Raw genomic sequence first — 18,963 nt, 5'->3', positions numbered from 1 at the left:
TCGTTAATGTATTTATAATTGCAAATACACTTACATTAGGTAGTTTGAATAATTCGTTTTATAGTATCGTGCACAATTTAGGAATAATACAATTGTGTGTCACTATGTCCACATTAATCTGTTAAAAGTTAAACGCTTGAACGATTCGTTGCCTGGAATGGGTAGATATACGTCCTTGTAAAGCCCAGCACAGTCTGGGACTTGCTCTATAAAAGTAATTTTGTCAATTAGAAGACAAATTTGTAAGGCCAAAACATGTCAATTCCTCAATAGTCTCGATTCCGAGAGTAGAATATTTACTAGCACTTTATTTTCTTAATGCGTGTGCTTATGGTAGATGATACAGATCGTGGGAACGTTTACTCAATACAGTACCACGTTATGCGGTGACCTTGAAACACACGCAACACACTGCTTGAGTTGTGTACATGTTGCCTATATCACGTTGATAATCTGCGAGCATAAATTTACCAGGGAAAACGCGTTTCAAGAAGAATGTTTATTTACACGGAGACTAACTGAAGCAGGAATAACAAACGCTTGAATGTGAGATCCGATTGCTTGCTTTGATTACGTGTGTTCTGTGTTGTATGACGTGAATTGCGAATTGGAATGAACTGTGTTATCGGGAAAAAAAAGTTATCACAACATCGTGCAATTTTAGACGCCAAAAAGCATGTACTGTTTATTCGACTATTGAAAATTCGGGAAGGTTTTAGAAGGTTGTTTGCGACTAAGAATATAAAAGTTTGGTCGAAACCATGGTGCAACTGAGACACGTTGTGAAATATATATATATGTATTGTAATTGCTAAATATAGTAATAAATATAAAATGTAAGTATTGTAACTTGAATTTCGAAAGATACATTTAAGCATTAGAAAACATAGGCATTGGCAATTGTGGCAAACATCAAGAGAAATGATTTAATATTCCTTGCAACGTCTCTTGGCGCGTCGCGTTCTATTACGTGAGCTTCATGATGCATGCAACAAGTTCACAACCGCTATATCATGTTATTCAGGGTAGTTCATATAACTCATTTTTTAATATACATGCTATAAGCTTCATGCTTTTTATGTAAGCTATTTTTGAAAACACCAAAGCCGTTCAAAACACTCAATATATTACCCATGCAAGCTTTTGTTTCAAAATTCGCCCATTTTTCTTGGGTATATGTATGATAAACTTTCGAATGTGATTTTGTACATGGAGGATTCGAGATCTTATTCAATACCAGAACACGATAGAAAAAATCGCAATTTTTTGTCCCTTTATTTTAAAGTTTATTTCACATAATTCAATTTACATTAGCTATTATATAACACATTTGGATGAACGAATGCATTTGGCAACACAAAGCCATAAAGTTGATAATACTAGACATGTCTACACTGAACTAATGTTGAACTCTCCTTAAGAAAACTGACGCACGCAAATAAAAAACGTGATGGCATGCTTTGGATATTGATGTATTCACCATTTTCGCTTGGATACACATATTGATTATTCACTCCAGTGTGATGATGTCGACCTATGACCTATGACCGATGTCATGACATACACACATTCGAATTAGTACTTTGTATCGTGCACCATATGTGCTATTCATGCAGCGCTATTTAAATATTATCGTCTATCCACCAGTCGTTATAGCGAAGGTCAACATTTCACGCTAGTATTGCTTGACAGCAATGGATTTTGACTTTGTAGAAACACACTCATCCTAATCATAACCTTATACGTTGATGTTACCAATGTAGCAATTAGGGAATGGCTGACACGCATCGACAAATCAATACCACGACGTCTCGAGAAGTCAACCGGGTGGAGATGACAGGAAATCAGACATTCATATATAAGAGAGATTAGTTTTTGCATAACTCAATCGATATGACCCACAAAACTCGGGTAATAATTGGAGCAGAGAATATCGAGTAGTCACGAAAACTAATCCTGGAGTAAATGGAAAGAATAAATTGTGTACTTGTGTTCATACAAGTTGGTAATCTTAGTCTTTAATAAAAAAAACAGTCAGAATAAAAAGTGATTTGTGTTTAACATTGACGAATTTTTCCAAATCTAAAAATAAAACTGCACCATGATTATTTCTTCCATCTTCCTGATTATTTGATATTTGATCCAATTGGAACATATTCGGATTGGCTAACAACAACGAGTAGCTGATGACAAACTAATCAATTTTGCCCACAAATAAAACACATTTAATACAACTGTGATGTCGTAGACGACAACGAAGGTGTGTATTCAAGATTCCAACGCTGTTATGAAGGCTATATAATGAAGTAGATATATCATGAAAACTGAAGGTTCTTTGGAGTTAATACTTACAAAATGCGTTGCCGATTACTATACATATTATTATGTATGTTTTATATATTATATTCATAACAGACCACAATAAAATATGAAAAACGTATAGTTTATACGATACTTTAGTATTCAATACCCTTCGTTGTCATTTCAGCAATGCTGAAAAATAGTGTAAATTAAAGATAAAGGTGAAAGTACAGGTAAAACAATGTTCTATATTCATGAAACACAGGCACATCCAATTATATCCGAAACATTCAGGCAAGCCTATATACATGGTAACTATGCTCAGTACTGCATGGAAATTGGTTTGCATTTGTTTGCCCTCAGAACGCCCGGACTGTCTCTTTAAAATATAATCTCTGTATTGCCACAACTTTCCTGAAAACGATCCTCCTAATAGGCCGACTTCCTGTCGATCGGAAACGCAAGGGAGATAAGACTCGATTTTCATAGACGCAGGTCGTTTAGATCGGACGGTTACTCTTGTTTCAGGTTCGTCGTTGTTTTGGGTTAATATAGAACATGTCCAAGCTTAAAATTGTAGCAATAATGTTCACGTCGCTGTACGTTAAAACACACTCTCGAACTTGACAACATTCACTTATGGACCACTAAGATTGATGATTCGATTGCTGACCGGGATCGCTGCATTTAGTGTTCATATATGCAATATAAAATCATATCGATGCTGTGGACGGCGAAGGCTGACCGATTGTTTTGGTTCTGTCGCCGGCTCTCATGGCACGGGCAACTGACATTAGCTGACTTTTTTTACTATTCTGACGTGTTCTGGTCTGTATATAACAGTTAGACACTGACAAGTAAGTAGGTTGGTACTAGTAAACAGCTCGGGACATAGTCAATATAGGAGCCTGAATCAGTTAGGCCCTGAAAATAGCGTCATCGCACAGTATTCCATTAATGAACGAAGTTCACATGACAATCTTATGCCTACAAATCATCCCATAATTATTGACAAGTTGTTACTAGCTTATACTAAGACAAGCCGGTAGGCTGGTTGGCGATCGGCTCCACTCAAAAAACAAGCAAATGTTTTCGGCTGTTGCCACGGTAGGCACCGGGCACCGTATACGAAGTTCGCCAAAAAACACTCAGTCTTTAGAAGTCACTTTATTTTATTGTTAGGACGTATTCTGCTGTTCAATTTATTATTTCCAACCGTTTTGCAATAGTAGTTTCTAGACTGAAGGCAGCATTTACAGTTCATTCAAAGTTCAAAGTTGCGTTGGGATTACGTTGATACAGTTTAACAATGTCGGCGCCGGTGATCTCTTACCGGTGTACAGGCAACGTAGCCAAAATAAAAAGCATGGTCATTTGAACACTGCTATTACAAGACTGGTAAGATGTAATACATTTGGGACGAAAGTATTCCAATTAGTGGCGGTACGACCTGCCTGTCAAGTATGAACAAAATCAGCCAAGCCAAAAAAATCACAGAGGAGTTAAAAGTCGTTGCTGATTAAAAGTTACCTCCACTTTGAGGTAAATTTTCTCGGTAATGAAAATAGACATAAGAAAACAAACAGTATATTTTTGCCCACACCCAAGCTGATTATAATGAGCTACGTCCGTGCTTTTTAATCGTAGAAATGTAGGGTGAGATACATTTGGCGCGAATGTATTAAACAAAATCAGATTTTTGGCTATTGCATTAGAAACGATGGGCCAGAATTTGTGTGCAGATTTTACAACCTAACTACAGTGAAGGTGTGATTCGCCTGCCAAGTTTGAACCAAATCGGCTCAGCCAAAAAAATCGCAGAAGAGTTAAAAAGCCATTCATAGTGAACAGTTACCCCAACTTTGGGGTCAAATTTCTCGGTAATGAAAACAAATTTAAATAGTAACTTTGTGCCCACACTCAAGCTGAGTAGAATGAGCTATGTTAGGGGTGTTTTATCTCAAATTTGTAGGAGGGGATACATTTGGCGCGAAGCTATCCAAAAACGGCAACGGTGGGCCAAATTTTTTTTCAGATTTTTCCCAATAACTAGGGTGAAGGTGTGACCTACCTGCTAATTTTGAGCGAAATCGGCCAAGCCAAAAAAATCACAAAAGAAATAATACATGAAAACACTGGAAATCACACACACAGACACACACATGCAAACCTACAAAAGTGATTATAAGGGCAATCCTTGCGGAGCGGATCGCCAAAAAGTGATTTTAAGGGCAAACCTAGCAGAGCAGATCGCCAGTATGTTATTTAGAGTACTAACAAATTCCCACTTCCTGTCCGATTAGAATTAAAATACACCACGAATATTCACTTTTGAGATTTGTGGTATGTGTTGGTTCTTGGATATTTCAGCTTCGTCGTCCTGTACTTCATTTAGTAATTTGAACTTCCCAGATTGTGTCAAATCGGAGGGTTTCTTGATTTCGATATCGAAACCGCCTTGGCTTAATTATTTGCTGGGGGGACGGCCGCTTAGGTACGTGCTCTGCAACTTGCAACGCATGAACCTAAACATGTTAGGTAATCAAATTCACGGGAAGTTGACAATCCCTAATACTGCTAAATCGCTAGTTGTGAACTTTATCAGGATTCCCGTATGAAGTTACACATCATTCTAGCAAGGAAAAATATTGATTACTGTTGTGCAGGTTATATAATAAAATATGAAATAATTAATATGTCATTTGTGTTAGTATATCTTTATGTATTAAAATATGTACACATTATATCTAATTGGGGTGGGTATTGCCAAGCAAGTTTATAAAATATTTTCGTAAATAACACGGACCGCGAAATACGCCTTTGAGAAGTATCACTGATGAATACTTTATATTGCAATTTCTTTCAATTTGAATTAGTTGTATTGCAATGCATTATTATTAATAATAATAATAATAATAATAATAATAATAATAATAATAATAATAATAATATTTATTGCATCTTTAGAAATACAGTATTTATATCAGTACAGTAGCAATAAAAGTGTAATAAATAAGTATAAATAATTTAAATGTATACATTCCTTTATTTTATTGTTGAGACTGAGTTATACAGTTTGTTACGTACTACAATTTATCTATATTGGAAAACGGTTATGGGAATTATTAATTTCAATAAACAATATTCAACTATCTTTTGCAACACCAATAAGATCATAATGGTAATGTTTATTGGTCTTTGAAACTAGAGGCATTATGAGAGCATGGGTCTTATTTTGGAACTCCTGCTAGGATGGTATTCCCGGAATAGGGCCAGTTGTTAAAGAAAAATAAAACTTTAATTCTCAACAAGGATGAAAGGACCAGTTACTGAGACAAAGCCCTACTCCCCGCAAAACTCTACAGATACGAAACCCAATTACCGCGAAAGCCACTCACCGCGAAGCTACTAGTTGACATTCAAAATGAATGCTTTGACACAGTTAGGTTAAGCAAATGTAAAAATAATTTTGCAAAATGCTGTTTTGCTAATTAGTTGTGACCAACGCAAATTTCTAGAAACAGAAGTGTTCAATCCAACAATTCATGTCCCGTAAACACTCTATCCCAACTGTAACGTCGTTGACGTGTAAACATATGCATCCCTGTAGCCTAACGGTATGTCCTTCACCTGCACGGGAATTCTAGATTTAGAAAAAAAATGGCGAAGTTATTTACACTCTGAATCTTGGTAATGTCACTTCATTTTCCTAATTGCGAAGTCGCCTGATTTAATTTACATTTTGTTATTATCGGGATCCGTGCTCAATGAATATGCAAATAACTGTCTGTTACTAAGAATTTAAGTTTCGAGGTGAGTTTGTAGTGACTGAAAATTCCGTACGCCGATTTTACCACCAAGTGCTGTTTACCAGTTTGATAACCTTACATCGGACACGTTTGCATCAGGTCTTTCTGCGAGGAAACACTAGCGATTGTTTCTCTAAAGTCGAATTTTGTCTCAAATGGTCCACCCAAGCTGAATTTAAATAGTAATATTGCTGATAATTGAAGCAAATTGAAAAATATATGGGATGTATATGAAACTGTTCTATGACAGGAATGAGTGCTGGGTTGCCACTTTCATCTCGAGTATTGGCTTTAATATACGCTTTAGAAATACACTATAGTCAGATAATAAAGACAGCGTAATGTACATCTAAACAATACACTGTTTATTCGTACAGTGTTACAACATAAGAACTACAATGTAACAAGGATGCAAACTAAAGAAATATACAATGAGGTGTCCTTATATAGGGTTGAGTAGGATTCACACCTCTGGATTAAAGATTGGGAGAAAACACAATGATTGGAAAGTAATATTGATATATCAGCTTCAGAGGCGGCGGCAGGTTTTTTTGACTGTGGTGGCGAAAATTTTATGTGAATGTCAACAAATTGACATTCCCAAAGCGCGACCTTTCGTTTTAGGTCCGGAGACATGCTCCCCCGAGAAAATTGTGAAATCTAGACCCTCTGAAACGCTGTTTCCTGCATTTTGGGGAGCAAATTTTCATGGTAAACTGAAGTATATTTACAAATATAGATGAGTGTTTCACCTTATTTTATTGCCCCAATGACCTATTTTTCGTGGGGGCGACCAGCCCCATTGCCCCCACGGTGCTGCCGCCACTGAGCTTTAATTAGACCTTGCAACAGATTTCTATTGCGTTCGTGCTGATAGTAGTTATTACTAAATGGCTTGTGCAACTCGAATCTATGTTTCTTGACAATAGAGATACATGCATTACTGTATAATTTCAGATATGTAACAATTTTCAATTATTGTAACATAGCTGATACAGCTTGAAATTGTATAAAATGAAGACGAAAGGATGCAGTAAAATATATTCTCATAATATTACTAAATTACGAATACGAGAGAATAAAACTGAATAAACAACAAGTAATATTAATGAATGAGGAAACACACTAGCATTTGTGAAACCAACGCTATGTGTTTAATAATCGTTAATATCAGTCAGAATAATGAATTTAATTTCTATGCAACACCACTACAAACCCTGTTTAATAACTGTCATTATGGTACACTGCAAAAAGATTTACTGAATAGATTTGTGTGTGGCATTCACAAACATGTTGTCAGACGTAAATTGCTACAAGAACCAAATCTACAAGACAAAACATATCGACACATGTAGAGCAACTAACTGGAACAAAAACAGTTTGTGAAGAAGGAAGGTGAAACATTTTGACAAATGAAAAGGTACTCAGAATCTAAAAGGTCCTTGCAAAGTTGCTTAGAGATTGAGTTTGATGATGAGTCAAGTATAAAGCTAAACAAATATAAACGTCTCCTAGTGCAAAGAGATACATACACTTTATTGGACATTCCTTGACATAGGAAGGTTTGAAGCCAGATCCAATAAAAGTAGAAGCCATACAGAAAATAGAAAAGCCTAATGTAGCAGCAGTGGCAATAGTAAAGTACCAAGTTACTCAAAGATTATTCCGACAGAGAGTGAAACTCGAACAGACGAATGAATGAATGAATGAACGAATGAATGAATACAACTACTGTGCATGGGCGTTGCAGTGTAGTTTTTTCTATAGCACACCATACTATACAATGACGTTATTTGTAAATATTTCATACAGTATTTTGTAAGTATTTGTGTTCTTTTACCTGGTTATTTTGGCGTTTTGGGAGGCGTTCTGTTTTTTAGGTATGGCAAAGAGGAAAGGCAACCAAGATGGGGGCCCCCGTTCAAACAAATGCCTTGACCATATCTAAGCCTAAGCTGACAAGAAATCATATTGTTCGTTGTGTAGGGTTGTGTAATGACCAACGTTCGGATAATCGGTTGTAAAAGGCCGACATTAAAATCTCCAGCCTTTTCGTAGACAGGTATTTCTATATTTAAAAGACGTCAATATAAATGGTTTGATGTCAATACAACATGATGGTCAGGTGTACAATATTTATGTCTCTACTGATAAGTTTATTTGTTTACTTTGTAAAAGAAAACCGGATCACACCCGTAAAAACTGTGAAAAACTATGATCTTGTCACAAGTATGAGCTCGGAACCAAACAATAACAGTGGACACTTAAATAACGCAATTAATACTGGTAAAAACTATGGTAAAATGTCACATATGTCATTGAAAACAAAGGTGAACATACAGAACATATAGAAACAGTGAAAAGTAATACTCAAGAGATGAAACTCGGGTTGAAAATAAAAAAAGGGAAAAATGATTAAAATTTTGAGGCAATAAGCGTGATAGAAAAATAAAAGTGCGAAATGCAAATAAGAAACGTTGCAGGTGGATCTTGAAAAACTAAATGAAATGAGAAAAAAATAAAACATCGAAGGCAATAACAGTAATAATACAGAACTCTTGAATAAAATAACTGATGAAGAGAGGTACAGACCCCTCCTCTAAACCCCCGATTTGAACCCCCATCTTCACCTCAACCCACCCAAAACTCTGTGAAGTGCCGCCACATGTATATGAGGAGGTCGTACGCGACCCGCCACTTTGGGCATTCCCAGCCAATGAAACAAACTGCAATCATGACTTTCGACTCAGTGCCATCTTTAGAATTTACTCCCAAGTCGCCCGATTTTTCACCATTATCAAGTGTACCTATTATCAGGTGCATAGAACCGAACAAAGAAAAGATAACAGCAATGAAGCGAATGCTCTCAAAACAGCTAATTAGCAAGAAGCTTACTTTGAATGACTCAAATGTTACCGACATTCTTGCTGAACCATTGTTTATCAACCCCCATATTTGTCATCCAGTGCGCAATGGGCCGTTTTGAGTGTACGTTGCCTTTTTGACTTTGAAAATAACACCTGGCTTCTTATCGCATTTTTTGTTAATAAAATCAATATACACTCCAGACGCATATTTGGCCTTTGTTTGAATGTTTTACATGATGCTATTTCTGGTAAATAGAAGGCAACCATAAATACAAAATTAAAAGACAATTTAGAAAATCAACCTTTATCTAATCACCTCAGTTTCCAGTTACATTTCCCAGATGAGCTCAATTTGCCACTATACAAATTTGAAGAGGACGCTTTTTAAAAATACCTCATAGCGGTTATGAACAAAAATAGGTTATCCGGACAAACTTGACACTGTGTGGCGTGATCTGCTGGCCTTGTCTTCAGATATTAAACCCAATTTCAAATAGTGTTATACTCCCAATCACAAAACGGTGTATAATGCATGGAGCATACACTACTGCTGTTTTTTTTGTTTTTTTTTTGGGGGGGGGGGGGCAAATTTTGCTGATTCTGAAAACTGTTCACATTGTGGTGACCTGGGTTCTCTCATTCATATTTTTATTTAATGTCCGGCGATTGACAGCCTTTTTCGCTTCATTTCTCATATATTTACTGATCTTTTACAACCTGGTTTAACGGTTCCTCTTTGGTAGTTCGGTATTTTGCCAGCTCACTACTCACGTAAATTTCTCTCCCGTGTTCTAGAACCAGTACTTCACACTTTGGACCGCAAATGACGCTCCCTGTTCCTTGAAAAATGGAAAATTACAAATCCATTTGTGAACTTGAACTCACACTGTTATTGGTCAGTGGTTGTTTTTTTTACGTTTCCGTAATTCAATCTTGTTGTTCCATGTCTGTATCTGTTTCAATGCATCTCATTCAATGCCGTTGTAATTACACAACACGTTACGTGTTTACATTTTGTTATTTAAACCTCTGATGTTGATACGATGTTCGGTGAGCCATAATATTTTCTATACCAATAAAAAGGAATAGGATCTTTATTAATTGGGTTTGGTAAATTTATTGGTTCCATGGTAATTTTAGTCAGCCCTCCATACCAAGGAAAGATAATGTTAGAATCGTTCAAACAAATATATTGATAAACACATTAACATTTTCAACTTCTTGTGCATCCCAATCATCATTTATATTACAAATGGAAAGTAAATTTTGGATGTTACTGATCCAGGTGTGTTTTGTTCTGGTTTGTATAGCATATTTTAACATTTCTTGGGGTACCTTAAATTTGGCATGGAAATTAATTTTGCCCCATATTTAACGCAGTGTTTCGCTATGTACAGATAAATAGGATATCTCCCACACTCTTCTAGAATACTACAATTCAGTGATCTATTGGAAACACAAAGAAACATTCTACAGGGAAGTTGTATCAAAGACCTTCTGTAGATTCTTTAGGAACAAATGAACAAAAGAGTGATTTTTTCGCTTGCTACGCCAATTGTTTTGTTGCCATTGACCGGTGTAGTCTACAGGAAACATAATTCCAAGATATTTGTAGTATGAAACGGTTTATTCCCTCCATAAACTCACTTTTCGTTCCTTGATAAATGTCCCCTGGCCTTGAAAACAAACATTTTGGTCTTGTCCAAGTTTACAGACATACACCAGCGCTCACTATACAATTCTAGTTGTTCTAGTACCCTCTGGAGCCCAACAAGTGAATATGAAGCTAATTGCAATGTCATCAGCAAATAGAAGACAGAACAATTCGATTAAATCGGCTGCCAAATTTATCCGATTTTCGCTGCTGTAACAGATACAATCTCACGTAAAGATCTACTGTAAGTACTTGTAATACATACGTGATTTGCTGTGAAAATACCATCAGTATGAGAATAAGCATAGATGCGTACAGAGCAAGAATTGGTTGTTTTACACAGCCAATTGCCGCCAAGGTGAGGTGTCCATTAGTGACACCTATACATTTACATAACAATGGAATCAATCTGGTGATGAGTATACGACTTATCCTTATGCTGCTGTGTATTGGCAATGTAGAATCCAACCCGGGCCTAAAGGACACAGCTAAGGCTGACGACAGTACTAAATTAATAGTAGAAGTTCGCAAAATGGGCAAATAGCTCAATGGTAAAAAGGACTACTACAGAAATCCTTGAAATGAAAGCGACCCAGGATAAACTACAGCAGACGTGTTCAAATATAGCTAACAAATTGCAAGATTTATCTAAAACAGTATCGAACATAACTACTGACGTGGGTGCATTAAAAGAGAGCATGCATATTCCAAACTTGATGTATAGGATCTAAGCGATAAACTAGAAACACTTGCAAATCAGGTCAAACATTTGGATGATGACGTTGACAAACGAGAAGTAATTATTAGGAGAGACAATGTGGTATTGTTAGATATCGATGTTGGCGAGACTTATGAAACGGTCAATCAACAAAATCGGCCAATTGTCGTGAAATTCCATCATTTCGAAGACAAAATATTAGCACTGTCGGTACACGCTGACCTGAAAGTGGGCGGAATTGGAAGTGATAAAACCAAACGGTAGCGTAGATGTCTGGCTAATCTGAGAAAACAAGGACGCAAGGGATAATATAAAAATGGCAAATTGGTCGTGATTAGTGGCAACAGAATGACCCACGCCACATAGGGACGATGAATGAACTTTTGATGTCGACTAGAACCGGACCAAGAACTCGCCTACAAACCATGTTAGCCAATACCAACGACCTAGGAGCTTCTACCGAATTGATTGATATACAAGCAAACCAATGGAATTAATATCATTGTGTGTGCCCCCTTGCAGACTGACTATTCATAATTATATATATTTGGTGCGTTGGTAAACTACCGCAATTTTGAGCGTATCCATGGCTTCTCTTCACAGAGAGTCGCACGCAGGCCATTGGAGGTTTCCCCTGTCAGACTAGCTCTATATGTCAATCGATTAATCTCTCGTGTCGCCAGGTCGGCTTTATACAGAGAAAGGTAAGGATATGGCACGACAAGCCATAAATAACTTTCCCCCATCACAAATACACAATTTTGTTTATTCAATACACTATTTAAAAATGATATTCTCTGTGAAGCAAAATTATTATTACACGCCACTCCATATGACTCACACAGGTCAAGAATGAAATACCTTCACCGAACGAAACCTTCAGTGCAGAAGGAGTAACCAGAGGCTATTGAGACAGTAAGACAGGATTAGATAGTTTTAGCAAATCGAAAGAATATTCTTAGATTTGCTACACTTTTCACAAGGCAGAAAATAACAAAATATTCAAACATTGCTTCAAATAGTAAATAACATTACTCCATAGTGTATTCACATTTTAATTCATGCCAGACGGACAAAACATTAACACAATTAAAACTAAATATACAAAATGATGTGAACACACAACCTTGCCCTGACCTTGATCTCAGTGAGCAAAGTCGGACACACAAAATAAAACCATTCAATCTAGTTCATACATATAGCATGTAGGTCAAATTCGGTTCATTAATCCGTTGTGCAATGCTATTTATATTATGCCACTGGCGCATATTCAGAAACCCTGTTCGCATTACACGATACTTTAAATGATACATGGGGTCATTGATCTAGATGATAAATAGGGTACAGTGAAATGTAAAATATTTATCTAGAATATATCAAGAAATATCATCATGGAATACATCTTTCTTTCTACCGGTGCAACAAATAATAGTTGTGACGTCACACGGAGTTTTCTATTTATATTCTCATATAGATTTATTCTATAGATTACCGCTGTTTGTCCCGTTTCCTTTGTATAGCTTTTGAGGTGCCTGGTCGGTCATTGACCCCGATCGCTCTGTTGTAGTCCTGTGTAAGGAGATAATTATTTATATTGCCCCATCACAAATGCTGTACAATGCTCGCTATAACCAATAACCTAGTATTTTATCTTAAATATATATTTTTCACATATACTGCTCTGATGCCGGAAATAGACGCAACATGACCTGCGATATTGAAACGAGAACAAACTGTAAGTGTAGAGACCCGTGACAGCGATATTTGTAGCCTACCTCTCGATTTAGTTCTGTACCAAAATCCACTTGGGTAATGACGAAGTGACGATCAAATGCTGCTGGTTTAGAACTCTGGTTCTATCCACATACGTGTCAGCGTGTCAGTTCGAACGTAGCCTAACGGTGGTCAAAGGGATTGACGTCACGACAATGATGGGTGTGAATAGCCTTACTTTCAAAGTATGACATCACGAAGCATTGTGTGATGTGATTAATTATTCATGAGATGTTCGATGCGGTCGAAGAAACGAATGATTCAAACTAAAATAGCCGACAAATGCGTTTATAATTTTTTCAAGGGCTCTGAGCATGTAGTGAACTTTTGGGGGGATTTACAACAAATCACCGAAAATGTCACGAAAGGAAACGTAGTTAGGGTTCAAAATGTCTCTATCGTTTGCGTATGTTGTCCTCATTTGACCTGTTTCCGGTGTTGTACTGCGTTCTAGTTCCATGTTTAGTAAGCAGTAATAAGGTCTGGCATTCGTGACAAACATTATTTTGACGACGGTGTTTGTCTCATACTGACTATTCTTCTGTTATTGTGAGTGTTGTGTTTATACTGATGATTGCGAAGAAAACCACGAGACCACAAGATGGTGGTTGTGACGGTTGGTTGGTTGTTCTCGGTTCCCATATTTGCTGCATGTTCATCTATGGTGTTTACCAGGCGTTTGGTCCACTGTTCGTGGCAATACAATGTTGTTTCCATGCAACATCTTCATGTACATCGTGGATTTTGTCTCTATCTTTATTCCTGGAACTAGGGTTAGGTAAGTACACCAGCAGCTTATGTACTGAATTAATTTGTGTGTTTATGTCACAACATACATTTGTGGGAGAAATAATGTTTTGCCATAACACCCCTCAACATATTTTTTACATCTTTTTAAGCGATGACAAGGTGAAGGGCGGTCTGAAAAGCGAGATGTTATGAGGAGGGTTCCAAGTTCCGTTGTGACATGGGGTCAGAAACACTTTAAAAAAAAATGATTAATTATTCACCAGCAAAACGAAAACGCCAAAATCAATATTACGAATCGAACTCATCTATTCCGTTCTCATATATATCATTCAATAAAAATAAATATGATATTTTATAGCAAATATTTTATTTTTAAAACGACATGTCGCGACGACCATTCGTAACGTTGGTAGTCGTTTATCGGGGTTTTCCAATTGCCCCTCAGCAGATTGGCAAGGCCATGTAATACACACAGTTTGACAGATGATATTCATCGCAAAGAATGATGTAATGGCGTCACTTTTATTGGGATTACACATAGTATATATATAACAATATTGCTGTAAGGAAATATGATGCCCGTGATGATACTTCCATTATGTGTTTGAAATACAAGTAATTGACATTAATTTGAAGAACACTGTTTTAAACCTTGTCATATATCGAATATATCGAATCGCAAACAATAAGCTGACTCAAGTCAAACTATAGCTGCGAGCAGCAATGATCGGGCCAATACGCTATTGCACCAACGTTGTTATGATTACGTCAATGGTTAATGGAACAAAAATGTATCATCAAAGTATGAACTGTATTGGTCAGAAACTTACGACTATATATCATTTGAACTGGTTGCTATGGGATGCTAGGTGTCATCATTATATGTTCTACCTTTCAAGAAAATTTATCTCCCAGCCTGACGAGAAAATGTACCCAAACTCAACTAAACAGACCTTGTGGTTCTCAAAAAAAATCTATTTACAAATTGAATTTTTTACACATTTCACTAAAATCATGGTCCAAATACTACACCTGACTTTGTGCACTATGGGGAATGTTCACTTATTATTGCTATAAAGCTTTACTAACAAATTCACCGAAAGTATTTGAACAGTTACAACCGAAACCAATTTACAATTTACAAGGATAAAATTGAGATTATGGTGCCATCCCAAGATAATTACTTCATCTACTGATCAGCGCCAGTGGCACCATGACACTGTAATATGTGATTGTATGTCCGTTTTCTTGATTTGTAGTGATGACATTTGTAAATGTTAGTTTTATATTTTCACCAGGTCCATTAGCTAACGTGTGTGTAAAAAGGTTTGGATATAGAGCAACAATCATGACCGGAACATTGATATCATCCATTGGATTTCTTTCCAGTTCGTTTTCACCAAGTGTTGAAGTTCTATACATAACATATGGTGTATGCGTAGGTGAGTTATTTAATTTTACCAATACTAGGATGGTGAAAAAAAATTAACTAATTCAAAGTGTGGTCGTTGATAAATACATTGTTATTGTGTAAATTACATGACCCTACATCAATGTGAGAATAATGTTTTTGTTTTTTTTTATATTCTGCATGTATCGGAAAATATGAGAAAATGGTTATTCACAACTGTAAAGTGGAATTATAGAGTGGGACACACCAATATAAAATGTATAATGTTAACAATTTTATTTTCCATTAGGACTAGGATACAGCTTGATACTGAGCCCTTGTCTTGGAATTATACCTCTGTATATTAAGAAGAAATACACACTAGCAAACTCACTAGCAGTACTGGGATCTGGAATTGGTCCATTTTTACTTACACCCATAATTCAACTACTGATTGACGCGTACGGTTGGAGAGGCACGTTCATTGTGATGTCAGCAATAAACGCCCATATGTTTATATCGGGAGCTTTGTTCAAAGCTCCAACCACGATCAGACAGAATAACACAGATCTAGTCTCGCGTCCCAGTGATGATCACGATCTTGCAAAACGACATCATGTTGCCTGGTGTGCTCCATTAGACGCAATACTACACGCATTGGATTTGAAATTAATTAGCAGACATCCTCTTTTTGCCCTTCAAATTGTGTGTGTTTTTAGTGGTATTGGATTAGGCTCTTTTGCCGTACCATCGTTTATCGTGCTTAATGCAAATGACCTCCATCTGGCATCGCCTTTTATTATCACATTTCTAATTTCAATACTTGCAACTGGTGGGATAATCGGAAGGGTCGCCCCTCCTGTATTGTTACATATAACTTGTAAATGGATGAATAGTGGCCGCCTGTTTGGTATATGTTTACTGTTGGCTGGCATTTCTACTGTGATCAGTCCTCACTTGACAATGTCATATGTGACATATGCCGTGCATACAGCACTGTACGGTTTCTTCATTGGAGTTGTATTTGCGCTGTATTCTCATGTTACGAAAGATTACGTTGGCGGACCAAACCTTACTGCTGCTCTCGCATTAGCATCAACGTTTAATGGATTGGGTGCAATGATTGGACCAACCGTAGCTGGTAAGACTACTGCTAAAAAAAAATTAGTTGCCTGTTGGCAAACACCTTTCGATTTGAAGAAGCTTCAACAAGTACTTTAAAAAATGAAATTTTCGTTGAAATTCTCAATCATATACTTTGACGCAGATTTCTAAATTTCACACCACATACTATCATTAGTATTATTCACATCTTAATTTCATCTTTATTCTAGGATTGCTATACGATATTACTGAAGATTCTATCACTTCTTTTTATTTCTGCGGTGGTTGCACTACATTTGCTGGGATGCTTATGTTAACAGTAGAACCAATCATTCTGCGAATCCACCGGACAAAAGACAGGGATACCGATATTCTCATAAACAACGAATTCGACGAAGTAGTCGTTTATGAATATCACGGAAGACCGGACACGTGTGATTCAACAACGCAGACAGGCAGCTGAACTTGTGTGAAGTCAGTGTTTGGTATTTCAGTGTCAGTTTGAATAATTATTGTAAATTAATTCACAGTGTATTTCACAATGTTATGGAGGGATACTTAATGCACATTATTTAACAAGCTGGTGGAACAGATGTATCAAGCTCAATAAGGACAGTGAGACATGTGCTAGTAGGTGACGATAGGATAAACGCAGGTTACCATCTTGAAAACGTATATATTGAGCAAACCATTGATTTGAACGTTCAATATTATCTTGAGTTTCTAGGGCAAAGGTTTCGAGACATATTTAGTCACTTGAGTGTTTGAAGCAGATACCAGGTCGCCCAACGACTTGACTGCCCAGCATCTAAACTATCCTATTTATACCGGGATACATTTCAAGAAGCATGGTTATCTGATTGTGCAGTACACTTCTCATTGACCCAGCTTTGATATTAAACCTTGGACGCTACATATAGTCAATAGCACCGATTTTAAACAATTTATTTGTAACAACGAGCCAATATAATACATGCGGAAGTAAACAATAACATCCTGAAGTAGTACATTAGTATGCAAATTACGTACAAATTAATGCCATACTTATTTCCAATATATGACGTAAAATACAACATAGTATCATGTAAGTTGGCAAAAAAAGCAGATCAAACTACTTTTGACTCGAAATGAAATAAAAATGTTACATGATTGTATTTAAGTCTTAGTTATTAAATACTGTAAGACAATAAAATATATTTTAACTCTGGCGTGTTATAATGTGATGTCTAACAAGCAACATGAATTTTCAACCTTTTTCGTAGTCATCTGTAAAAATAATATTCCACCTTGCAGGGCAAGCATTTCCTGGAACCAAGGTTCGCACGAGTGTGCGTTTGACTGTTGGTCACGTAATGGTGTCGACACGATAGTATTTCTATAATACGAAGTGCACCTTGTTTTGCAGATCTGTCATAATACAAATAGAATGGTGCATATTGTTTATCAGCCAATGACGTAAATTACATTTTTTAAATTAGATTTCTTCTTTTTGGGTAGGTCAAAATGATTAGTTTCTCATGAGGCAGTGCGCGAAATGGGGGGAGGGGGGCTATATTCTAATGTTGCCCACGTCTGCATTCGATACATTCGGAATTGTTCAGGTAACTAGGTCAAGTGAGTTTCTCTGTGTTTACACAAACAAGTATAGCACACCAACGGCAGTGAGTATACATTGCCTGCCATCAAATAACATAAGACGAGTAAACTGACATCAAACGCCACCAACGGTAAACTCGACCGCACCAAAGCACTAATAAAAACTAAATATACGACGCCCTCAAGCGGCCGTGCTATGAGAAACATAATTCAGTGTTCTTCACTTACCCTGTGCTATTCATAATTAAATATTACTGCAACTGAGGGGTGTTTAAGTTTTTGTCTCCTGATGATTCAGTTATTCACCAAGGCGCCACTGTACTGAATATGTTTCGCACCACGGAGTAAAATCTTCTTATATTCAGACGTTTACAGATAATTTTTTTTTTGTCATCTCGAAATTCAGAATGTACTTGAATGTCAAATTCATGTGGCGGTACGAATGGCAGTTGGCGTATTAAACTTGTGTTGGTTTATTACAAGCGATTCGCGTGGTTGCGATCTGGTCAGCTAATCGCGTTGCACAATTGAAATTGTTTGTAATCAAGTTGACAAGATTATTTTCAATATATGTAGTAGTAATCAAGTGTATCAAACCTGCCCGTATTCGAACTCCGAATATTCGCCTTTGCAAACTCGCCAGCCAGCACGGTGTGTTTGTGTGGTTCGTCCTGCATGCATACACCATTTGATGTCGATGTCATTTGTATATACTTATGTATTTTCAATAAGTTCAATGCGAGATCTGGCATACTGCGTGAAAGGTGTTGACCAAACGTCTGCCGCATAAATCGAACGATTTTGATTTTGTTTTTTTATATAATTCAATGTCGAAATGCCAGCATATCGTCGTAGAGGGGAATTTTGCGTTGGAATACACTTAATTCATTGACTATCATCAAATGTGTACAGTACATTATTAAGCATGAAAATACCCTTATATTTTTGCCTTTGTCGAATCCAACGCGATGATTTGACGTCACTGCCACGCTATGATTTTT

At 36.7% G+C, this 18,963-nt stretch overlaps 1 protein-coding gene and 1 long non-coding RNA gene across 2 annotated transcripts; one reads left to right on the top strand and one right to left on the bottom strand.

Annotated features, from left to right (window-relative positions):
- Window positions 1-12,358: 12,358 nt before the first annotated feature.
- LOC146731540 (uncharacterized) lies at window positions 12,359-13,202 on the bottom strand. Its single transcript, XR_014927072.1, has 2 exons — window positions 13,125-13,202; window positions 12,359-12,918 (listed from the first exon to the last, which is right to left on the bottom strand). It is a non-coding gene; the product is annotated as an uncharacterized LOC146731540 (long non-coding RNA).
- Window positions 13,203-13,751: 549 nt separating this feature from the next.
- On the top strand, window positions 13,752-17,574 carry LOC146731539 (monocarboxylate transporter 13-like). The gene is made up of 4 exons (XM_085492847.1): window positions 13,752-13,900; window positions 15,171-15,314; window positions 15,573-16,403; window positions 16,597-17,574. The coding sequence occupies exons 1-4, from the start codon at window positions 13,774-13,776 to the stop codon at window positions 16,827-16,829; spliced, it is 1,335 nt and encodes a 444-aa protein (XP_085348973.1). The 5' UTR covers window positions 13,752-13,773; the 3' UTR covers window positions 16,830-17,574.
- Window positions 17,575-18,963: the final 1,389 nt, after the last annotated feature.

This window comes from Saccoglossus kowalevskii, chromosome 18 (assembly GCF_978046115.1).
Source record: "Saccoglossus kowalevskii chromosome 18, keSacKowa6.1, whole genome shotgun sequence".
Taxonomy (NCBI): domain Eukaryota; kingdom Metazoa; phylum Hemichordata; class Enteropneusta; family Harrimaniidae; genus Saccoglossus; species Saccoglossus kowalevskii.
This window is presented reverse-complemented; position numbering and strand designations above follow the sequence as displayed.

Bases quoted from the DNA above. Each gene is read 5' to 3' on its own strand.
- LOC146731539 (XM_085492847.1), top strand. From the start codon at position 13,774: ATGTTCATCTATGGTGTTTACCAGGCGTTTGGTCCACTGTTCGTGGCA. The intron at 13,901-15,170 runs GTAAGTACACCA...TATTTTCACCAG, and splicing joins ATTCCTGGAACTAGGGTTAG to GTCCATTAGCTAACGTGTGT. The intron at 15,315-15,572 runs GTGAGTTATTTA...ATTTTCCATTAG, and splicing joins AACATATGGTGTATGCGTAG to GACTAGGATACAGCTTGATA.